Source organism: Scomber japonicus, chromosome 6 (genome assembly GCF_027409825.1).
Source record: "Scomber japonicus isolate fScoJap1 chromosome 6, fScoJap1.pri, whole genome shotgun sequence".
NCBI lineage: Eukaryota > Metazoa > Chordata > Actinopteri > Scombriformes > Scombridae > Scomber > Scomber japonicus.
This window is the reverse complement of record NC_070583.1, coordinates 3436394-3460438: the sequence shown is the minus strand read 5'-3', so window position 1 is coordinate 3460438 and position 24045 is coordinate 3436394. Positions and strand designations below refer to the sequence as shown.

The window sequence follows — 24045 nt, the reverse complement described above, 5'->3', positions numbered from 1 at the left end:
TAACAAAACATTAAGTGGGTTAAAACAACATATACAAACACAAAAACAAATCACTACATTAAGCCCACTATTCCCACCCAACCAAGCACCCCCTCCAACATGGGCGCAAACTCACTCCATACCCCAACATGAAGCTTTAACCTTAGCTTTAAAGCTGTGTAACCACAGCTGTATTCAAACCGTGAGAGGAAAAAGGCAAACAACATCACCTTCAGGTGTCATGAAGTAATGATAGCAAGACCAAAAAAAAAAAGCTAGATCCATGCTTAAACACCAAATAAACTCTAAATGTACGGGGTTCAGGCCTATAGCCTACCTAATCACCAACACGCAACGTGTGTGAATAATCTTATCAAAAAAACATGTTAACGCATTCACAATGTGCCAACCATTAGAGAGAAAAAAAGAGAGGAGTTGTTAAGAATTAACCTTTGCATTCAGAAGACATAGTCTGTCGCCGTAGCCTATAGTGACCATTAGGGATGCAATGATATTCGGTATTTTACCGAACCGTTCGATACGCCCTGTTCGGGTCAATACACAACAGTATCGAACGGTATTTTCGGTACGTTACCCTGGCAAAAAAAATGTCAAAACATTATGCAGCCGCGTATGCTGTGTGATCCCCTTGGGAGCAGTGACTGAGAGCAGCACATTGTTCAGGCCAAAGCAGGCTCAGTGCTTATTGGCTCCTTGGGGATTATTTAGGGACGTTCTGATTGGCTCTGAGGCGGCATGACCAGCACCTGGCACTTATTTTGAGAAGTGCAGCAGCAACAATGGCGAGTGAAAGAGACGCGGAAAAAAGAAAGTTTGAAGTGGCACCGTCTTCGTACAAGTCTGTGGTGTGGGACCATTTTGGATTTGCCGTTGACTACGATGCAGACGGAAAAAGAATTGTCAACAAACAGTCTACTGTGTGCAAGCATTGCTATGCAAGCGTCGGATACGCAACAGGTAACACAACCAACATGTTCTCCCACCTACGCCGCCATCACCCGTCTGTTTCAATTGGAAGAGCACGGAGCACATCGGCGACAGCTAATGTTAACCGGCCGCAACCGACAATTGCTGCGTCGTTCCAACAGCAGTTTGCAACAAGCTCCGATAAACACAAAACAATAACAAAAGCAGTGGGCGTCTTCATATCAAAAGACATGCAGCCCTATTCAGTGGTCGAGGATAGCGGATTTCGCCACATGATGAAAACCATCGAACCACGTTACCACGTACCCTCCCGCACCCATTTCAGTGGTAAAGTGATCCCAGAGCTGTATGAAGCATGCCGGGGGGATATTGCAAACGAACTGAAACAAGCACCCTACCTTGCTCTTTCCACCGACAGCTGGACCTCACGTGCAACCGTTAGCTACCTGACAGTGACCGTGCACTACATAGTTGATTGGAAAATTAAGGCATTCGTGCTACAGACTCATCCGTTGTATGAGAGCCATACAAGTGAACACCTGGCGGATGAATTACTGCATGCTGTTACCGAATGGAAGCTGGAGAGAGCAAGTATCCCCATTCCTGTAACCACAGACAATGCACAAAATATTGTGAATGCTATCCGTAATACAGCTAGCTTTGGACCACACGTCGGCTGCTTTGCACACAGCCTAAATCTCGCAGCTAAGAAAGTTGTCTCCCTCAACCCGGTGTCCCGTCTCCTCGGCAAGATCAGAAAAGTGGTGACATTTTTCCACAAAAGCACCACTGCCCACAAAGTTCTGGCGGAAAAACAGGTTATGTTAAACATACCACAACACCGATTAATTCATGACGTCACGACCCGCTGGAATACTGTACATGACATGCTGGAGCAACAACCAGCCATTTACTCTGCATTACTTGACAAGGCTGTGAAAAAGTCTGCAAAAGATATGTCAATGCTGACTGACAGTGAACTGAAGCTGGCAGAGGAACTCATCCAGCTGCTAAACCCACTTAAGAAGATGACAACTTTGATGAGCAGTGAATCAACTCCCACCTCATCCATGATTCTCCCTCTCAAAACAATGACACTGAAATCCATGGCACCAGATTCTCAGGACAGTCCAACCATCCGGGACGCCAAGGCAGCAGTCACCAAGGACTTGGAGAAGAGGTATACTGATCCAGATCTCCTGGACTTCCTGCACAGAGCCACAGTACTTGACCCAAGGTTCAAGTCATTACCCATTATTGATGAAGCCATGTGTGACCAAGTCTACAAGGACCTCACAAGTGAAATAATGGAGCATCAGGTATTTGATTTTTTTTTTAATAGACATTGTTATTGTTTTCATAATGTGAATTAAAGTTGCATAACTGATTTTCTTTTGCAGTTTCAAGAAGGCCCAAGCAACGAGTAGGACCAGGCTTCATCAGTATCCCCTCCTCAAAAGAAGACTGCCATGTCAGAATTATTTGGAGATCTTCTCAAAACAGAGCAGCAGACCAAAGCATGAGGTTTCCTCATACAAAGCAGCTGCTGGCCTTAATGTGGATGCTGATCCTTTCTGCTGGTGGAAAGAACATCAGGTCACATTCCCCCACATTTCACTGCAGGTGACATTGTGAGTGCCAGCCGTTCTCGGCTTGATCCAGAGCATGTGGATATGCTCATCTTTTTGCAGAAAAACCTCACCATAAAGACATAGATCTTTAACTGACTTGATGTTGCACTTTGTGCAATGTGTAAATTGTTTACACATTACCTAGCCTATTTATAACTGAGGAATATCACTTCCCTTATGCAGGTTGTATTAAGCCCTCATGTTCATTTGTTTTGGATACTGTACTTTGCATTGTTAACATTTTATATTTTTTATAACCTAAATAGTCAAGGCAAGCACTGTTTCAGTGTGCAGGTTGTATTAAGCCCTCTTGTTCAATTATTTTGGATGCTGCTGCACTTTACCTTGTTTAACGTTTTATATTTTTCATAACGGGTCAAGGAAATACTGTTTTTGAGGTTTTTGAGTCATCTTGCTCAGTTATTTTTGGATGCTGCACTTTACATTGTTGTAATGTTCACATTTTATATTATTCAGAACAAGAGGCCAAGGCAAGTACTGCCTTGGAGTGTGCAGGTTTGTTCAAGTATTTTGAATGGATGCTACAATTTGTTATGTTTACATTTAATTGTATTTTTAGTTGTAGTTTTTAGTACTTAACTTAATATTTAATTTGTGTGGGTTTATGTTTGCTGTTTACTTTGATCTGATCACTGTTTTTAATAAAAGTTTGTGGTTTGATTATATCTGTGCTACTTTTAATTATTTTTACATTGCAATATTGCCTTTGCTAGTCTGAGTAGTTTAATATTAAAATATCGAAATCGTATCGTTATCGTAGCCCCAAAACCGTGATACGTATCGAACCGTTGGAAAACTGTACCATTGCATCCCTAGTGACCATCAATCCGAACTTGGGGACTTAGACGAGGCTGACTTGACATAGTCCATAGCCTTCTCTGGAAGCGACGTTCCTCTCCGCCAGGCATGGTGATCCTGAACGTTGCCGGGTGTCTGAAGCTAAACCGGGCGCCCGCGATGTTCTGTAGAATCTTCCTTACGTCGTTGAAAGCCGCCCTTCTCTTCGCCTCTCTAGCAGTCAGATCTCCAAAGATGTGTATGGCCTTTCCGTTGTATTTGAGGTCTCCCTTCTCTCGGGCTCGGCGGAGAATCTGTTCTTTAACATGGAAGAAGTGTACCCTGAGAATGAAGGGTCTGGGTGGTTGCCCCGTCTTCTGTTTAGCTTGTGATAGCCGATGAGCTCGGTCGATAAGAGGTTGATCTTCGAAATCAAACAGGTCTTTTAGGAGGTTGGAAATAAATGTTGTCGGAGTTCTGCCCTCTTCCCCTTCTGCAATGCCGACTATCCTTACGTTGTTTCTCCTCGACCTGTTCTCTAGATCTTCACATTTACTCTGAAGTGCGCGAATCTCACCTTTGAGTGCACTCATTGTTACTTCCATATCGGCTAAGCCATCGCTAGTCTTTGTTGCAGAATCCTCTACAGCAGCTAGCCTCTCCTCTTGTAGATTGGTGGTCTGTTGCAGGGCCGCTGTTGTCGTACTCAGCTCGGACTTAACCGCGGCAATATCAGTTTGAAGTCCCTTTACTGCCGCCTCAATTGAATTACAAATGTCCGCTTTCATAGACTGAATCATATCTCTGAGCATAGTAGCCGTCACCTCCTCTTCCTCGTTAGCGTTTTGGTTAGCAGAAGCTCCACGCAATGCTTTTGGCTTAACCTGTTTGCCTGTGCCCGACATTCTTGGGACTGAAAACTTTAAATTGTTGTTTCGAGATAAGTTATAAATGTCCCTCAGCTATTTCAAAAGTAAAACATTGGTTAAATGGTCATTTTTGATCGATTGAAATTCCACCTGTCGGGAGCTGCTGAAAATCACGTCTGCATCTCACCAGCACAGCAGCGCCCCCTTTGTTGGTTATGTTTGAGTGCCTCTTTAATGTCCATTACCTTTGGTTTCAGAAGACACTCTGTGATGGGCAGTAGAGTCCTCGTCCTCCTGCTTAAGAGTCTCTGTGCTGGACTTCCATTCAGCCCTTGTGTTGGGGTGTTTCTGTGATCCAGTATGGACAGATATGGATCTTGCCCGGACATTTTTGCCTTTCTCATCAGCCGTTTGGCTGTCTTCACAGCTGATTCTGCTTTCCCATTACTTTGCGGGTAGCCAGGTGAGGAAGTAGTGTGAGTGAATTCCCACTTCTGGCTGAATTTCTCAAATTCTCTGGATGAATACTGGGGCCCGTTGTTCGAAACAACAACTTCTGGGATCCCCTGTCTGGCAAAGTGTGCTTTCAATTTCCTGATCACTGTGCTGGACAGCGTGTCTGGGAGGTAATCCATCTCCCAAAAGTTGGAGTAGTAGTCCACAGTTATCAGATAGTCTCTGCCTTCAAAACTGAATAGGTCTGTCCCCACTTTAGCCCATGGTCTGTCTGTGACCTCATGTGGCCTAAGTGTCTCTTTCTGTTGTTTGTAATCTACTGATCTGCATATGTCACACTTTGTCACAAATGTCTTTATGTGCTCATTCATGCCCGGCCAGTAAACACAGTCTCTTGCCCTTCTCAGGCAACCCTCAATCCCCAGATGTGATGAGTGAATCCGTTGTGTGATGTCTGTCTCTGTAGCGATTCAGGGATGATAACTCTCTCTCCCCTGAAAACAAGTCCATCCTGGGTGCTCAGTTCATCCTGAAAGGAAAAGTAATGCACTATGTCACCAGGTACATCATGCCTGTTCTGTTCCCAACCTGTCTGTATGGCGTTGATCAGGGTCTGCAGCTTTTTGTCTGTCTGTGTCGCAGCCCGTATTTCACTCGGCCTCTCTGCTGAGATCGGAACAAACGCTACCATGTTGACAACTTCAATTTCCATGTCTCTCTGTCCCTTGTGAGCATCATTCAGGTATGCTCTGCTCAGCGTGTTGGACAGTAGCATGTCACGGCCAGGAACATAGGTGACATTTAGGTCATACTTTTGTAGTCTCAACAACATTCTCTGTAGTCGTTTTGGTGCATTCCACAGGGGTTTTTTGATGATATTTTCCAGTGGTTTATGGTATGATTGGACATTAACAGGTCGGCCATATGTGTACTGATGGAACTTCTCCATTCCAAATACTATGGCGAGGCATTCTTTTTCAATTTGGGCATAGCCCCTTTCTGTCTGTGTTAGTGCCCTGCTCCCATACGCCACGGGTCTGCCATTCTGTGTCAAGGCCGCTCCCAGCCCGGTTTCACTGGTGTCGCACTGCAGTGTTAGTTCCATCTCCGGCTCATAGTATTTCAAGACCGGTACCTGTGTTATTTTGTCCTTTAGTCTCTTGAATGCACTCTCCTGTACATCAGTCCACTCCCACAGACTCTCCTTGTGTGTGAGCTGCCTCAGTATCTCGCAGTCATCTGAGAGGTGTTCATAGAACTTGGCTAAATAGTTCACCATCCCTACCAGTCTCTGTACGCCTTTCACGTCTGTAGGTGGTGGCATGTCTGCGATCGCTCGAACCTTCTCAGGATCGATTTTCAAGCCCTCAGCTGTGAGAAGGTGTCCGATGTAAGGTACCTCCTGCTTTCTGAGCTTGAGTTTTCCCGCGTTCAACTTGATATTCCTCTCTCTACACCTCTAAAGGAACTGTCTGAGTTTGTTGTCATGGTCCAGATTTGCACTCTGCCATGTTTCGCCTTCTCCTGTGATGAGAACATCATCTGTAATGATGTAGATGCCTGGCAAGCCTTCCAGTGCTTGCATCAGCTTGCGTTGAAAAACCTCTGGTGCTGGGCTGATACCCATCGGCATCCTGAGCCATCTAAATCTGCCAAAGGGTGTGGCAAAAGTAGTAAGGTAGCTGGATTCTTCTGCAAGCTTTACGTGCCAAAATCCATGTTTCACATCACAGACAGTGAAAACTTTTGCCCTTGCTATGTCTGGCAAAATGTCATCAATAGTAGGCAGTGGGAAGTGATTTCTCTTTAGAGCCCTGTTTAATGGTCTTGGGTCTATGCAGATTCTGGGCTTGCCTGTCGGTTTCTGCACAGATACCATGGCACTAATCCAGTCCGTACTGCAGTCAACCGGTGCAATAATCTCTCTGTCCACAAGACTCTGAAGTTCCTCACAAAGGGGTTTCATCATTGCTACAGGGACTCTTCGCTTTGGTAGTTTCACAGGTTCTACAGTGGAGTCAATTTCTATCTTGTATTCTCCTTCCAAGCATCCATCCCCAGTGAACACATCATTGAACTCAGTCTTTATCTCATCTAGTGTCCATGTAGTCTCACTGGTGTCTGATGTGGACACAATAGTGTCAGTGGCAAATATGTTCTCATATTGTACTTTGATGAGTTTCATGGTTTCACTAGCCTTTCTGCCAAGCAGGGGTATTTTGCAGTCCTCACCCACCACTTGAAACTCCAGCCTGTACAATTTCTTGTTTCTGGGATTTCTCACTTTGACTCTGCATTTGCCAACTGGGCGCATCTTTGACTTGTTGTACATCACCAGCACTTTATCTGTTTGCTCAATTGACGTGTCTGGATTTAGCATATGTATTGGTATCACATTGCATGTCGCTCCACAGTCAATCTGAAAGTTTACCAGGTTGTCGTTGATCATCATTCCAGCAAACAACTGTTGTGTTTCTTTCTGTGTCATTTTTGTGTCTTTTATGTGATTCACAGCCTCCACCTCCTGTGTAACTGCTGTGACTGTCATAATGTCCTGTTCTGCGACAGCATGCACCTTCTTCCTTTGTTCTCTGTGACTCACCTTGCTCCTGCATGTCACTGCGAAGTGGTTTTCTTTCCCACTCTTTTTGCATCTTTTCCCAAAAGCAGGACATTTCATCTTTTGTCTGTCATGCATTTTGCCAAAGAATTTGCATGATATTTCTGTGCTTTTGTCAGTTTTTATTTTCCGCTGGAAAGCATGTATTTCCTCCTCCACTTGTCCCTCTATAGTCTTACTGTGCTCTCTTGAGATTTCCATCGCTCTGCACACTTTTAGGCATTTTTCTAGAGTCAAATCATCCTCTCTGAGCAGCCTTTCTCTCCAAGTTGAGCTGTGCGTGCCACAAACAATCCTGTCTCTGATAAGGGAATCTTGTAGCCCACCGAAATTACAGGTGCTGGCTAGCATCCTCAAATCTGTGATGTATTTGTCAATCGTTTCGTTTGGGCCTTGATTTCTGGCAAAAAAGCGATATCTTTCCAAAGTTTCATTGACTTTAGGAGAGCAATGTGCATCAAACTTCTCCAGCATACGACCCACAGTCCTGTTTGTCGTACTCACGTCACTCATTAGCGTGTTGCAAAGCTCTCTTCCACGCTCTCCGATGATGTATTGAAAAAGCATCACCCTCGTAGTCTCGTCCGCGCCCGGCATTGCGAGTCCCATATAAAGAATAAATTCCTCTCTCCACGATTTCCAAGACTTTGCGAGATTGTTTGCGTCCATATCCCACTGTGCGTGCGCTTTTAATCCATCCATCCTCGCTAGCAAACATGTGTCTTCACCTGCACACTTTGTCCGGATCTGTTGTCTTTAGTTATGTTGCGGGTCGTAGTTCGTCAGTCAGACCGCTGCCACCATGTTTCAGTTTGCCCTGTCTTTCACTGACTATACAAACTGGACGGTTGAGTATTACCCTTACTCACAGGGAACTTTATTTCAGTTGAATACTCTTTCTCAACGTACAACGTAAACTCTAATTTTCGCATTACAACAACAACTGCGCATGTGCGATGTTTCAGCTAATACAGTCCATGTGAAACCATATTAAACAATCACATTGTTACATTGTGGAAAGGAACATTGAAAGGAACGACAGGTTTTTGGAAAGTAGTTGAAAAGTAAGGTTTTCCACTTCCAAATGTAGTTGAGTCAAAGTATAAAGTCTCACAAAACAATGATACTCAAGTAAAGTACAGATCCGGGGGACTGATGTAGACGGATTTCTTCGGTGCTCCTCTCCGCGACTCAAATAATTGTCTTTATACCGCATCTTTTTGGTTCACTACACTGTAAGTGTATGTATATATCTTCCTAAGGACCATAACGAACTGGAAATCCACCATGCCAAAGCCTAACACCTCCAGCAAAGCTAAAACCACCGATAGCCAACCCACTGGAGCCAGCAGAGCTAGCGCCATTAGCTGTAATGTTAGCCATGCTAGCGACTCTCCCACCAAGCTGAATGCGCCTCCGGATAAAACCTATGATATGTGTAAGGAGCTGTGCAAAGAGTCGGTCCTGCGCTGCATTAATGAGCGTTTTGATGCCTCTGAGGCTAAGTTTCAGTCACTCTCAGCCATGCAGGCCGACCTACAAGCCCGGATGGTTGACCAGGAGGGAGCTTCCAGCAACCTTGACATTCGCATGTCGGCACTCGAGACAAAGTGCGCAGAGCTGGCGGGACAAAACGCTCAACTTCGCAACAAGGTGCTTGATCTGGAGGTTCGCTCCCGGCGGCACAACATTAAAATCGTGGGGATAGCGGAAGGTGAGGAAGAAGGCAAGCCTACGGAGTTTGTATCCAGGCTGATCCCTGAACTGCTTGGCGAGGAACACTTTCCGCAACCAGTTAAAGTTGACAGGGCACACTGATCCCTCCAGCCGAAACCAGCCACCGGGGCCAGACCGCGTACCATCCTGGCACACATCCATCATTTTCAAGAGAAGGAACTGATTCTTCGCCTTGGTCAACAACAGTCCATGGAGCATGGGGGAGGCAAGGTTCTTATCTTCCCGGACTACACCAGCGAGGTCATGGCCCAACGTCACGCCTTTAAAGAAGTGCTACAGGCTCTGCGCGAGAAAGGAATAAAACACAGCCTACGCTACCCGGCTAAGCTGTATGTTTACCCCCAAGATGGTGGAGAACCCAGGGTCTTCACGGACGCGACGAAAGCAGCGAGATCCCTGGAGAAAAACAATGCACAAGAAGGAGAGTAGACTAACGTACTTTTCACTCAATTCACTGCTGTGCCAAGGTGAGGCAACTATTCAATGCAGCTGAACTGCCATTTGTAGCATCGGGACTCTTTACAGACTATTGTCTATTTATATATGTGTTATCACTGTGGCCCGTTTAAAATCGCTGCCATGTCCACACAGCCTGAGATGCTGATATTGTTTAAGGCTTATTTTGCGGTATCATACAGTTCAAGTTATTACAATGTTGCGGGGAGGAGCTGGTGGTAATAGTTTAGTAGTTACTTGCCCAGCAGCTCCTTTGATTTAATAATGAGATGCTATGTGCCAGGTTCGAGTAGGCGCAAGGTGGGGTGGGAGGGAGGGAGAGAGAGAGGGACTCTGTTCTGTTCTGTTCTTCTCCTCTGTTTGGTTGTTTGTTTGTTTTTTATATGGTCAGTGCTTTACTTTATGTCACTTGGTTGTATGGAACATCTCTGTCCTGTGGAATGGACAATATATTTGTAAAATTACACACTATTAATGAATAGAGTGGTGAAATTTGTGAGCTTTAATGTAAATGGTTTAAACGGACCAGTCAAACGGAAAAGGGTCTTAACACACTTGAAGAAACTGAAAATTGACATTGCCTTTATACAAGAAACCCATTTGACCACATTGGAACATAAGAAATTGAAAAGGGATTGGGTAGGACACGTAATATCATCATCTTTTAACTCTAAAGCTAGGGGAGTAGCTGTTTTAATAAATAAGAACACTCCTGTAACATTTGGAGAAACTGTTGTTGATACACTGGGGAGGTATGTTTTAGTGAACTGTCAGATTTACTCAGAACCCTGGAATCTCTTAAATCTTTACGCACCTAATTACGATGATGATTCATTTGTTCAAGATATATTCTTAAAGGTGTCAGGGGGAGGGAAAAATATTCTTATAGGGGGTGATTTTAATTTCTGTTTGGACCCTCTTCTAGATTCAGAGTCAGCTCTGTCAGTGTCTAAATCTAAAGCAGCTAAAATTACCATAGAATTCATGAAGGAACTAAACTTAATTGATGTGTGGAGACAAATGCACCCTCAAACCCGAGATTACTCCTTTTACTCTGGTCGCCATAACTCTTTTACTCGAATTGATCTTTTCTTGATGTCGACGCAGCTAGTTCACAGGGCAGTAGAATCTGAGTACTTATCTAGAATACTATCAGATCACTCACCCCTGACCCTATCCATTTATATGCCAGAAAAGGCTAAACCCTACTCTCCTCCAAAAACCGGATTTCTGCAAATTCATAAGGGATCAGATTGGGCTTCTCCCAATAGTTTCATATTATGGGACACGCTAAAGGCTTTTTTAAGGGGACAAATAATCTACATACACCAAAAGTATCAAAAAGAAGTACATGGCAGAATTAGAAGAATTGGAAACAGACATTTTAAAACTAGAAAAAGAATTTCAACAATCCAAATCTAAGGACGTACACCAGTTATTAGTAAATAAAAAGCTTCAATATAATACTTTACATACTTATAAAACATTTTGAGAAGCAAACAAAAATATTACGAATTGGGGGAGAAGGCACACAAAATTCTGTCTTGGCAACTAAGAAGAGAGGAAAGTTCTAGGACAATTAACTCAATTGAAACTGATACGGGCTCTGTATGATATAACCCAACCGAATTTAATGACTCATTCAGACAATTTTATACACAATTATATACATCAGAACCACCAGAAAGCCTGAGTAACATTGATGATTTCCTGTCCACAATTGACCTGCCCAAACTTGGTCAGGAAGACCGAAATAGTCTTGATTTACCTTTCACATTAAAAGAAATTGAGCTCTGAAATTGAGTAATGAGCTCTGGGCTCATTACAAGCAGGTAAATCACCGGGAGAAGATGGGTTTCCTCCAGAATTTTACAGGGAATTAAAAAATATAACAACTGTGATTCATAAAAAAAATAGAGATCCATTGAAGTGCTCTTCATATCGGCCAATTTCATTGTTAAATACTGACTACAAATTGATTTCAAAAGCCATGTCAAACAGACTTGGTCATTACTCTCTACCATAAACCCCAGGCAAAGGTCAGCACCAATGGACAGGCATCAACTACATTTCATTTAAGCAGGTCGAGTCGACAGGGTGTGTAGTGAGCTGGGTGGCAGCCGAAGGCGGGGACCTTGGCGGTCCGATCCTCGGCTGCAGAAGCTAGCTCTAGGGACGTGGAACGTCACTTCTCTGGTGGGGAAGGAGCCTGAGCTGGTGCGTGAGGCTGAGAAGTTCCGGCTAGATATAGTCGGCCTCACCTTGACGCACAGCAAGGGCTCTGGAACCAGTCTCCTCGAGAGGGGTTGGACTCTCGTCCACTCTGGAGTTGCCACTGGTGTCAGGCGCCGGGCAGGGGTGGCAATACTTATTGCCCCCCAGCCCCCCAGGACTCCCTCCGCCTTCGGGTGGGGGGACGGATCCTGACTGTTGTTTGTGCCTATGGTCTGAACAGCAGCTCAGAGTATCCAGCCTTTTTGGACTCCTTGGAGGGGGTGCTGGAAAACACTCCCCCTGGGGATTCCCTCGTTCTGCTGGGGGACTTCAACGCCCATGTTGGTAGCGACAGTGAGACCTGGAAGGGTGTGATTGGGAGGAACGGCCCCCCCGATCTGAACCCGAGCGGTGTTCTGTTATTGGACTTCTGTGCTCGTTGCGGATTGTCCATAACGAACACCATGTTCAAGCATAAGGGTGTCCATATGTGCACTTGGCACCAGGACACCCTAGGCCGCAGTTCGATGATTGACTTTGTAGTCGTGTCGTCGGACTTGCGGCCGCATGTCTTGGACACTCGGGTGAAGAGAGGGGCGGAGCTGTCAACTGATCACCACCTGGTGGTGAGTTGGCTCCGATGGTGGGGGAGGATGCCAGTCAGACCTGGCAGGCCCAAACGCATTGTGAGGGTCTGCTGGGAACGTCTGGCAGAGTCTCCTGTCAGAGAGAGTTTCAACTCACACCTCCGGGAGAGCTTCAACCATGTACCGGGGGAGGCGGGGGACATTGAGTCCGAGTGGGCCATGTTCCGTGCCTCCATTGTTAAGGCGGCTGACCGGAGCTGTGGCCGCAAGGTGGTCGGTGCCTGTCGGGGCGGCAATCCCCGAGCCCGCTGGTGGACACTGGCGGTGAGGGATGCTGTCAAGCTGAAGAAGGAGTCCTATAGGTCCTTTTTGGCCTGTGGGAGGCAGCAGACAGGTACCGGCAGACCAAGCGGAGCGCAGCTAGGGCGGTCGCTGAGGCAAAAACCCGGACATGGGAGGAGTTCGGTGAGGCCATGGAAAAAGACTTCCGGACGGCTTCGAAGAGATTCTGGACCACCATCCGGCGTCTCAGGAGGGGGAAGCAGTGTGCCGTAAACACTGTACGGTGGGGACGGTGCGCTGCTGACCTCGACTCGGGACGTTGTGGATCGGTGGAAGGAATACTTCGAAGACCTCCTCAATCCCACCAACACGCCTTCCGGTAAGGAAGCAGGGCCGGGGGACTCGGGTGTGGGCTCTCCTATCTCTGGGGCTGAGGTTGCCGAGGTGGTTAAAAAGCTCCTCGGTGGCAGGGCCCCGGGGGTGGATGAGATCCGGCCCGATTTCCTCAAGGCCCTGGATGTTGTGGGGCTGTCATGGTTGACACGACTCTGCAGCATCGCGTGGACATCGGGGGAAGTGCCTCTGGATTGGCAGACTGGGGTGGTGGTCCCCCTTTTTAAGAAAGGGGACCGGAGGGTGTGTTCCAATTACAGGGGAATCACACTCCTCAGCCTCCCTGGTAAGGTCTATTCGGGGGTGCTGGAGAGGAGGGTCCGTCGGGTAGTTGAACCTCGGATTCAGGAGGAGCAGTGTGGTTTTCGTCCGGGCCGTGGAACAGTGGACCAGCTCTACACCCTCTGCAGGATCTTTGAGGGTGCATGGGAGTTTGCCCAACCAGTCCACATGTGTTTTGTGGACTTGGAGAAGGCATTCGACCGTGTCCCTCGGGGGATCCTGGGGGGGGGTTCTCCGGGAGTACGGGGTATCGGACCCCTGATAAGGGCCGTCCGTTCCCTGTATGACCGGTGTCAGAGCTTGGTCCGCATCGCCGGTAGTAAGTCGGACTTGTTTCTGGCGAGGGTTGGACTCCGCCAGGGCTGCCCTTTGTCACCGATCCTGTTCATAATTTTTATGGACGGGATTTCTAGGCGCAGCCAGGGTGTGGAGGGGGTCCGGTTTGGTGACCTCAGGATTGGGTTACTGCTTTTTGCAGATGATGTGGTCCTGTTGGCTTCATCACACCGTGACCTCCAACTCTCACTGGATCGGTTCGCAGCCGAGTGCGAAGCGGCCGGGATGAGAATCAGCACCTCCAAATCCGAGGCCATGGTCCTCAACCGGAAAAGGGTGGAGTGCACTCTTCGGGTCGGGGATGAGATTCTGCCTCAAGTGGAGGAGTTCAAGTACCTCGGGGTCTTGTTCACGAGTGAGGGAAGGATGGAACGGGAGATCGACAGGCGGATCGGTGCGGCATCTGCAGTAATGCGGACTCTGCACAGATCCGTCGTGGTGAAGAGGGAGCTGAGCCGAAAGGTGAAGCTCTCGATTTACCAGTCGATCTTCGTTCCTACCCTCACCTATGGTCATGAGCTTTGGGTAGTGACCGAAAGAACAAGATCGCGGGTACAAGCGGCCGAAATGAGCTTCCTCCGTAGGGTGGCTGGGCTCTCCCTTAGAGATAGGGTGAGAAGCTCAGTCATCCGGAGGGAGCTCGGAGTAGACCTACTGCTCCTCCGCGTCGAGAGGAGCCAGATGAGGTGGTTCGGGCATCTAATTAGGATGCCTCCCGGACGCCTCCCTGGTGAGGTGTTCAGGGCACGTCCCACCGGTAGGAGACTCCGGGGAAGACCCAGGACACGCTGGAGAGACTATGTCTCTCGGCTGGCCTGGGAACGCCTCGGGGTCCCCCGGGAAGAGCTGGACGAAGTGGCTGGGGAGAGGGAAGTCTGGGCTACCCTGCTTAGGCTGCTGCCCCCGCGACCCGACCCCGGATAAGCGGAAGAAGATTGATGGATGGATGAATGGAGTCGATAGGGATGTCCTTTGTCCCCAGCACTCTTTGTCCTAGCAATAGAGCCTTTAGCTGAGGCAATAAGACAGGATCCTGATATTAAGGGCTTTCAGGCGGGTCAAACGGTTCATAAGATTAACCTCATGGCAGATGATATTATTTTATACTTAAAAGACCCTTGTAACTCTCTCTCAAAATTACAAGTTATATTAAATACCTATGGCAATATCTCAGGCTATAAGGTGAATCTGGAAAAAAGTGAAATTATTCCATTGACAAATTTTGATCATTCCAACCTCCAGTGTACGAGTCCATTCAAATGGCCTATAGATAGCATAAAATACCTGGGGATAATGGTAGACAATAACCTAAAGCACTTATATAAATTGAATTATCTCCCACTGCTTGGTAAGATTGAAGATGATTTGTCTAGGTCGATGGGTTTGCCGCGTACCTTAATTGGCAGAGTTAATTAAATTTAAATAGTATTAAAATGAATATACAACCGAGATTGCAATATTTGTTCCAATCCCTGCCCATTCCATTACCACAAATTTTTTAGAACTCTCAATGGACATGTTAGGCAATTCATATGGAATTGTAAAGTGTCCCGGATATCCATGGCAAAGTTAACATGGGACTATGGTTCAGGGGGACTTCGGCTCCCCAGTTTTAAAGACTACTACTTGGCAGCTCAGATGAGGTTCATTTCCTCTTTTTTTCAGGACAGTGACACCCCTTCTTGGGTACAAATCGGACTACACCCCCTAAAAGAAGACACCCATAGACACTTCATTTATAAGTACAATCCCGGAACCATTATCAAGATGACACATAACCCCATACTGAGGCACCTGATCAATTTCTGGTATGAGGTCCATAAAAATATGGCATTGAAGGTGGGCTTGTCACCTAAAACACCTTTAACGCAAAATGAACTCATATCCATGACTCTGGACAATATGAGTCTGGATATATGGCATGTGAAAGGAATCCATCACTTGGAAGACTGCTTTGACAAGGGAATTTTAATGTCATTTGAACACCTGAAGAAGAAATATAGCTTGCCCAATCAGACTTTCTTTTGTTATCTTCAGATAAGATCCTTCCTGAGAGCTAATCTAGGCCCTGAAATGATATTGCCTGTCATGAATGATATTGAGAAATTTCTCTATGAAGGGAACACATGTAAATTCATTTCTAAAATGTATCACCTGTTGATGAATAAGGGTCAGAAACCAGGCTTGCATAAGTCTAGACTGAAATGGGAGTCAGATCTTAATGTTGCAATTGATGAGCAGTTATGGGCTGATTTCTGTCAAAACAGCTCATCAGCTACTATCAACGCCTGGTATAGACTGATTAACTATAATATTTTACATCAGCTTTATCTTACCCCAGAAAAGCTACACTCGTTCAAAAATGACCTGTCAGATAAGTGCTTCAGATGTAAAACTGAAGTGGGTTCCTTTCTGCACTGTACCTGGCAATGTACTAAAGTGAGGCCTTTCTGGAATGATATCTGCTCCACTTTAACCAAGATCACAGGAGTCAATGTTCCAATGGACCCTGAACTGTGTCTATTGGGAAACTTTACATGTATTCGAGACTATCTTAACAATGCTCAATTCAAATTTATGGATGTTGCCCTATGTGTGGCAAAGAAGTGCATTGCAGTGTCTTGGAAATCTGATTCCCGTGTTTTTATTGATGGGTGGTCTTTGGAAATGAATAACTGCATCCCTCTTGAAAAAATCACATATTGTGTCAGAAAGCGTTATGACACCTTTTTAAAAAATTGGCAGCCATACTGAGACCATATTGATCCATCTCCTGCACCAAGTACTTAATGTAGTTGTTTGTACTAACTTCACACACTGACTGTATGTTGTTGTTTTATTTTTTTATTTTTTATTTTTTCTCCCCTGGTGGAGGGGGTTGGGGGGGCTGTATCTTTCTTTCTCTTGTTGTATCTATGTCTATACTGTTGCTATATTATACAAAACTGAAAATAAAATAATCCAAAAAAAAAAAAAAGTAAAGTACAGATCCGCTAAAAAGTTACTTAAATACGGTAACAAATTACTTGTACTTCGTTACTGTCCACCACTGCACAAACACACACACACACACACACACACACACACACACACACAAACAAACATAAATGTGTGTCTATATATCTATCTATCTATCTATCTATCTATATATCTTAATTTTATAAGACTAAATGATTACACATGGCTACCAGCTTGGTTTAAGGTGAATACAGACAAACTTTCACCCTTCAGCAAATTAATGTGAAAACATCCATCTAACTCATACATCATTCTGCACATGAAGTAGCTGGTAGCCATGTGGCTAGACCATAGATAAATAGATAGATAGATAGATAGATAGACACAAATATATGTTTGTGTGTGTCTGTGTGTGCGTGTGTGTGAAGGTCTGCCAGGTGCCTTTCAAAGTAAAGATTTGAGAATTAATAATCATTTAGTCTTATAAAATTAAGATAGATAGATAAATAAGATAGATAGATAGATAGATAGACAGCTAGACACACATTTATGTTTGTGTGTGTGTGTGTGTGTGTGTGTGTGTGTGTGTGTGTGTGTGTGTGTGTGTGTGTGTGTGTGTGTGTGTGTGTGTGTGTGTGTGTGTGTGTGAAGGTCTGCCAGGCGCCTTTCAAAGTACAGATTTGAGAATTAGTATTTAGTCTTATAAAATTAACCTGGGTGCCATCACTCACATAATAACCTTTGACCTGAGAACATAATAATATACAGATGTAAGGGTTTCAGTAGACAGATGCTTTTCATTTCTAATTTCTAGTCATTTCTTCATATTAACTGAGTCAAAGGTCTTCCAAATCAACCATCACTACAGGACTGTGACATAGATAGATAGATAGATAGATAGATAGATAGATAGATAGATAAATAGATTATCTATTTATCTATCTATCTATCTATCTATCTATTATAGATAGATAGATAGATAGATAGATAGATAGATAGATAGATAGATAGATAGATAGATAGATAGATATACAGACAGACACACATTTATGTTTATGTGTGTCTGTGTGTGTGAAGGTCTGCCAGGTGCCTTTCAAAGTAAAGATTTGAGAATTAATAATTATTTAGTCTCATAAAATTAAGATAGATAGATAGATAGATAGACACACATTTATGTTTGTGTGTGTCTCTCTGTGTGTGAAGGTCTGCCAGGTGCCTTTCAAAGTAAAGAGGACCTTTGACCTGAGAACATCGTTGACATGCTGTTACTGTAGTAATGGAGCTCAGTGTGATTTTGCATTGCTTAAAGAAAATGCTGTGATTTTAATTGATTCTAAAATGATGGAGATGATAGATAAATAGATAGATAGATGTAAGGGTTCTGTGTGTGCTGTTTCAGTAGACGGATGCTTTTCATTTCTAATTTCTCGTAATCTTTTCATATTAATTGAGTCAAAGATCTTCCGAATCAACCATCACTACAGTACTGTTGCTTCATTGTCCCATATGTGACCTACTATGTAGAAGTGTGGAGGAACACATAGAAAACAAACACAGATCCAACATCTTCACCCTGTAAAAAAAAAGTGGAGCCATAAGAATTATGGCACTGAAGTAAAAGCACTAAAGTTTAAGGATCTGGTTTTACTTCAAAACTTTTAATAATATCCAAGGGTTGTTTTAAATGATTTGGTACAGTGTGTCTTTTTTACTGGTTTATTTGAATGTGTTTTGGCTTTGATTTGATGATTGAATGATTCATATTTTGTTGGTTATTTTACTGTTATTTCTATTTTGGTATGTGTCATTGTCTATATATTCTACTTTATATAATAATAAATGAATAAACGAAATAAGAACCTCTGGTCTCCGGCGCTTCAGCAGCGTCCCTGAATGCCTCCAACAGAGTGGCCGGACAGCGACACTCAGTGGCGGATTAGAGCAACTGCAGCTTGTTTCTATACTTCTGAGCTTCACTGTTTTCAGCTCACTCCTGATTTTTATGTGTGTATGAACTTTTAAACTGTCCGCAGCAAGATGAGCTGTTAATGTGTGTTATTAATATTGTATATTTCAGTTTAATGACTTTTAACATGTGAGAAGTAGAGTAACGCATTAAAAGATGTATTGTTGAGTTTTTATTTGACAGTCTGTGGAGACTGTTGAAATAAAGCAGCTCTGTACACGAACTGCTCAACAGTGAACAGACACAGTGGAGGAAATGGTAAGTTTAGGTGAAATTTTTTATTTGAAAAGTGACTGTGTAATGTTAAAAATGTCTCTGGCAACTGGCTGCTGTGCTGCTACTGACACATACAGACACAAACAGAAACAATAAAGACAGAAAACATGTTTTTAGGAAGTTTTATTGTGTTTTTTTTTGTTGCTGTTTTTATTAGTTCATTAAAGACATTTGTTAAGTGAGACACTCTATATGCTCTGTAAAGCCACGCTACCACCACTGAGCTTCACTGTTTTCCCCAGTTTGTAATTTGTAACCTCATAAATTTTTGTAAATAAGTGAGAAAAAAGTCAGAAAATGAGGAACGCTTCACGAATTTGCGTGTCATCCTTGTACCTCCGTCGTGCACGTCTTCTCTGACCCAATTCCTCACACTTTTGACCAATATCTGTCTGCTGTCCGTGATCATGTCGAGCTCAGCCAATCAAGTTGCTGTATCTGCAAATCTGAAACTGGGATTTAGAGTACAGACAAACTTTCATGTTATGTTGTAATCCTTAAGATTTCGGTCCTGGTTAATTTGGCAAGTGCAATTTAATAATACAGCAAACACTTATCCAGCAGCTAAAACAGGCAACTGGGTATCTGTTTGCAGAACAACCAACAAAACTGACTGCATTTTAAGGAAACCACCCCTGTACCTTTCCCTGAGATAACACAACCCATAAAGGAAACCACCTGTCTGCAGCACTGTCACAGCATCAGGTGGGGGAGCGTACGGATGCAACATGTGCAGCCAGGTTTTCCATTCGGTGTACAGAGAATGCACCCCACCTCCTTTTGACTCTTCAGGCTGTACCAACCCCCACTCATCTATCTATCTATCTATCTATCTATCTATCTGTCACAGTACTGTAGTGATGGTTGATTTGGAAGACCTTTGACTCAATTAATGTCAGGTTCAGGCAACCTAAAACATTTAAAATATCAGACAAAGGGAGACAAGACACAGCGTTAGAGTTTTCTCTTGCAAGGAGAACGTAGAGATATGCTCAGTTACAAATCTCCTCCCGTTCTGAGTCATATCCCGTTGAACCCTTTCTTTTTATTCTCTTCGGGCGCTCCCTAGTTACATAACCGTTGCTGCTCTAAAGGGTTGGGGTCACACAGCAGCAACGTAATCAAAAACCTACATATTTGCATTAAATATCAACAGTGGTTATCCTCTTGCTGTTAGGCGCAGTTCCTCTTTTGCAGAGATAACCTGAGTTTCATCTACGTTATCAGCCTGCAGGGCTGCGTCATCAGCCTGCAGTCGCGTACCCACTCCTATAACTCCCTAAAAGTATTTTAAGCATACAGCACACTTGCACACTGAAATAGAAAAGGTTAGATGCAAATATAAAAAGGTAAATATGAGATAACTTTTGTACAATTATTCCATCATTTCCCTCCTGTTTATCACATATTTGCCCAAATTCTCATATCACTTAGGTTAACCACTTCAAAAGATTTTCAGTTGTAAGATCATTTTTATGAGCACAAATAAGTTCACACTCAGAGTTCGTTATCTTACTGTTTGCCAGTCAGGATCAACATCGGACGGAATGGGGAATAGGTCAGGTAAATTATTTTCAGGATCGTCATCATCATTTCCATTTTAATACACGTATAATTGCCTCTAGCTATTTTCTTGGAGAACAACGGCTTTTTCTTTTCTGCCGTTGTGACCCAAAAACTACAATTTTGGCTAGGGTTTGTGTTATTCATAACATCTATAACACACTCCTGTGGTATCACTGCTGGGACAATTTACAAAAGCGGTCTTGGTCCCATGCAAACCACACAGTCAGTCTTAGTCATATTAGCAGCTTGTTCTACCATTAACAACCAATTATTATTAGTTCCAGAAACACCAGTTGTGACTTGGAACCACTGTCCACAGTCACATTATTTGCCATCCGAATTCGTCCTCCTTTCTTGTAGGTTCTTCTTGGCATTTCAGGTTTGATTCGGCTTCCATAACATAGGACTGCTCTAAATTGAGGATCTCTTCCACTGGAATATGCCCACCGGCTTATGGATAAGCACACAGGTTTGTCAGACTGATATTTCAGTACCAGACCATCTTGGAGTCATTTTGGCCAAAAGACCTCCTCTACTAGGCTTGGTGGCTTGTAAGATCTTCACTGACTTTCAGGTGTACTCGGACTCTAAATGTCCAAGTCCACCTTATTATCGGTCTTTGGCTCACCTCCCCTGTCGGAGTCTTCAGTCGAAATGATCTTTTTGCAGTGTATTAACTGGATCCAAGTTGATCTTTCTGCTATTTTTAATGCTGTGGGGGTTGTTATCAGTACCTGATACAGCCCTTCCCACTTTGGTGAGTGGCAGTGTTTCTTTTTTATGCTTCTTATTAGCACCCAATCTCCTGGTTCCACTAATTGGATTTCCTGCTGGGAAACAGAAGGATTTTCATCAATTTGTTTCTGTTTTTGTTTTTCCAGCATGTTTCTCATGTAGTCAGCTAGATTAGCTTCTTCATCTATTTCCCATTTATTCTTAAATTGAGGTGACCTGTAAGGCCTTCCAAACAATGTCTCATAAGGTGTCAATCCAGCAGTGCTTGTAATGTTAATATACAATTTTACCAGGTCTAAACATTGTGTCCATAATCTGCCTGTTTCCTCCATACATTTCTTCAGCCTATTCTTAATTGTTCCATTCATCCTTTCTACTAATCCTGCACTTTGAGGGCGGTATGCACAATGATTTTTTAAATCTATGTGGAACATTGCACCACTCTTTTTAACCACTTGGTTAACGAAATGGGTTCCATTATCACTATATATCTTCTCAGGAATTCCATACCTGGGAATAATATCCTTACAAAGTGCTTTTGCCACCGTCAAGGCGTCTGGATTCTTGGTTGGGAAAAGTTCAATCCATTTCGAAAATGCACCTATTATGACTAAGCAATACTTTTTCCCTTCACTTTGGTTTAACTCTATAAAGTCCATATGGATAATCTGAAATGGGTACTGAGGTGTGGGAAAACGCCCTCTACGCGGTCTCAGATTTCCTTGTGGATTATGTTTAGCACAGGTCAAACATGCTCTACAAAAATTTTTTGAATAAGAGTAAAATCCATAAGTGGTATAGTATTGATGTATCCCTCCTGTTGAGACATGTGTTACACCATGGCTCAATATTGCTGCCCATTTATAGAGGTTCTTTGGTAGGACAGGTTTATCATTTGGTCATACATAGATGTCATTTTGTAATTTAGTTCCGTTCTTTTCCCATATGTTTTTGTTTTATTTTCAGATTGTGGACTTTGTTGTTGCATGTCTTTTAGTGTGGTATCCTCTAAATTAGTTTGTTCTTCTAGGGTCAATATATTGAATTGACAGCTGCTTTTAGCACTGTGGTTTGAGTCACTACCGCATATCCTGTTTGGGTTTTCCCCTTTTCATCTTTTTTAGAGGAACCATCTACAAACAAATTTTCCCCTGTTTCTAATGGTAAATCTTTTAAATCAGCTCTACTTTTTGCCATTTGTTCTGCTAATTCTTGACAGTCATGCTTCATTCCATCTTCTGGTAATGGTAATAAGGTGGCGGGATTTAGGGTTGTACATCTTTCAATAGTAAGATGTGGTTGGGACAATAAAGTCATATTTGTTTGTAACAACAGTGCCGAGACTGCATGTGGCACGTTCAAAGTCAAAGGATGAAACAATACTATAGTTGCAATTGTTTCCACAGCCATGGATGCTGCTATTACTGCTCTTACACAATGTGGTAGTGCACAAGCCACACTATCTAACTTTGAGGAAAAATAAGCTATAGGCTTCATCTTATCTCCATATTGTTGTGCCAATACAGAGGTCATAAAATGACCTTTACAGTCAACCATCTGAATGAATGGTTTGTTATAGTCTGGCAATGCTAGTGCTGTACTGGACACTAACACTTGCTTTACTTCACAGAAAGCTTTTTCAGCTTCTTCAGTCCATTTTAGCTGGGATGTCATTTTAAGGTCTTCCTCATACATCATTTTATTTAACGGTGCCGTTATTTCAGCATAGTTTGGCACCCAATTCCTGCAATAGTTTGTCAATCCCAGAAATGACATCATCTGCTTTTTTGTTAAAGGTGTTGGAGTTTGGACAATTGCAATCTTTCTGTCTTCCATTATTGTTCTTCCTCCCGCACTTAGATTATGTCCTAAGTATTTAACTTGCATTTTACACATTTGGAGTTTATTTTTGCTTACTTTATGGCCTTCTTCAGCCAAATGCTTTAGTAAAGCCAAAGTATCTTCTTTACATGTTTCCAAATCAGGGGAGGCTAATAACACGTCATCTACATACATTAAAACTTGGCTTCCCCCTGGGGGTTGAAATTTTGCCATACTTGCACTCATTTCTTTCCTACAGACGGTGCTTGCTTTTTAAATGGGAATATAGGTGTATTGCAAGGTGAATTGTTACATTTAATTATCACTCCTGCTGAAATCAAGTCTTCAATTACTGGTTAGATTCCTTCAAGTGCGTCTTGTTTCAGTGGATATTGTCTCACACAGGGTCTGTATTCTGTCTTAGGTCTAATTTGGACGGCAAAGCTCCTTTCACCAGCCCAACATCAGTTGGTCCTTTAGACCATAGTTCATCAGGAATATTCTTTAACAAATCTTCCTCTGCTTCTGTTCCCACCTTTTGTTAGGTGGGAACACATGCAAATGTATTCCTTCTTGCACTTGTATTTGCCAAAACAGCGCCTTCTTAAACAGGCCTGTTGATGCACTTGCCCACGTGTTTACTGACGTGGCTATCCAATCAGTGACATTTTCCTCTTGCTGGACTATTTTCCCCAAGTCCTTCCATTCTTTACTTTGGTCTTTATACAAGGCTATATGGGGTGGATACCAGGACTTATGCATGCTCTTCTCATAAGTTCTTAAAGATACAGCTGCTACTGCTGTACTTTTTCCGTCTCCGTACACATATGTCACCGTGACTTTTGTAGGAGTCCTTTTAGCTAATTTAGCTTCATATTCTTTGTCTGGACCAGGGGTTGTTTTGTACCAAAGGGTAATATGCAAATTGTCTCTGCTTATTTGATCTTGTGGTTCAGATATGGAGTTTCTTCCTTCAGTCATGAGTGCATCTGCTGTTTCATGCAGTGGTTTGTATGGAACATCAAAGGAATAGTAATAATATGGTTGTCCTATCCCTCGGAGTATAAAAAGATCTCCGCTCTGCAGTTCTGCTTTTCTTTTTACTGCAATTCGCCCTTTAGGCGTAGACACTAAT

General features: G+C 43.5%; 1 protein-coding gene across 1 annotated transcript; it reads left to right on the top strand.

Moving 5' to 3' along the window:
• Positions 1–779: 779 nt before the first annotated feature.
• On the top strand, positions 780–2354 carry LOC128360755 (E3 SUMO-protein ligase ZBED1-like). The gene is made up of 2 exons (XM_053321251.1): positions 780–2246; positions 2328–2354. Exons 1-2 carry the CDS (start codon positions 780–782, stop codon positions 2352–2354), a joined length of 1494 nt encoding a protein of 497 aa, XP_053177226.1.
• The last annotated feature ends 21691 nt before the right edge of the window (positions 2355–24045 follow it).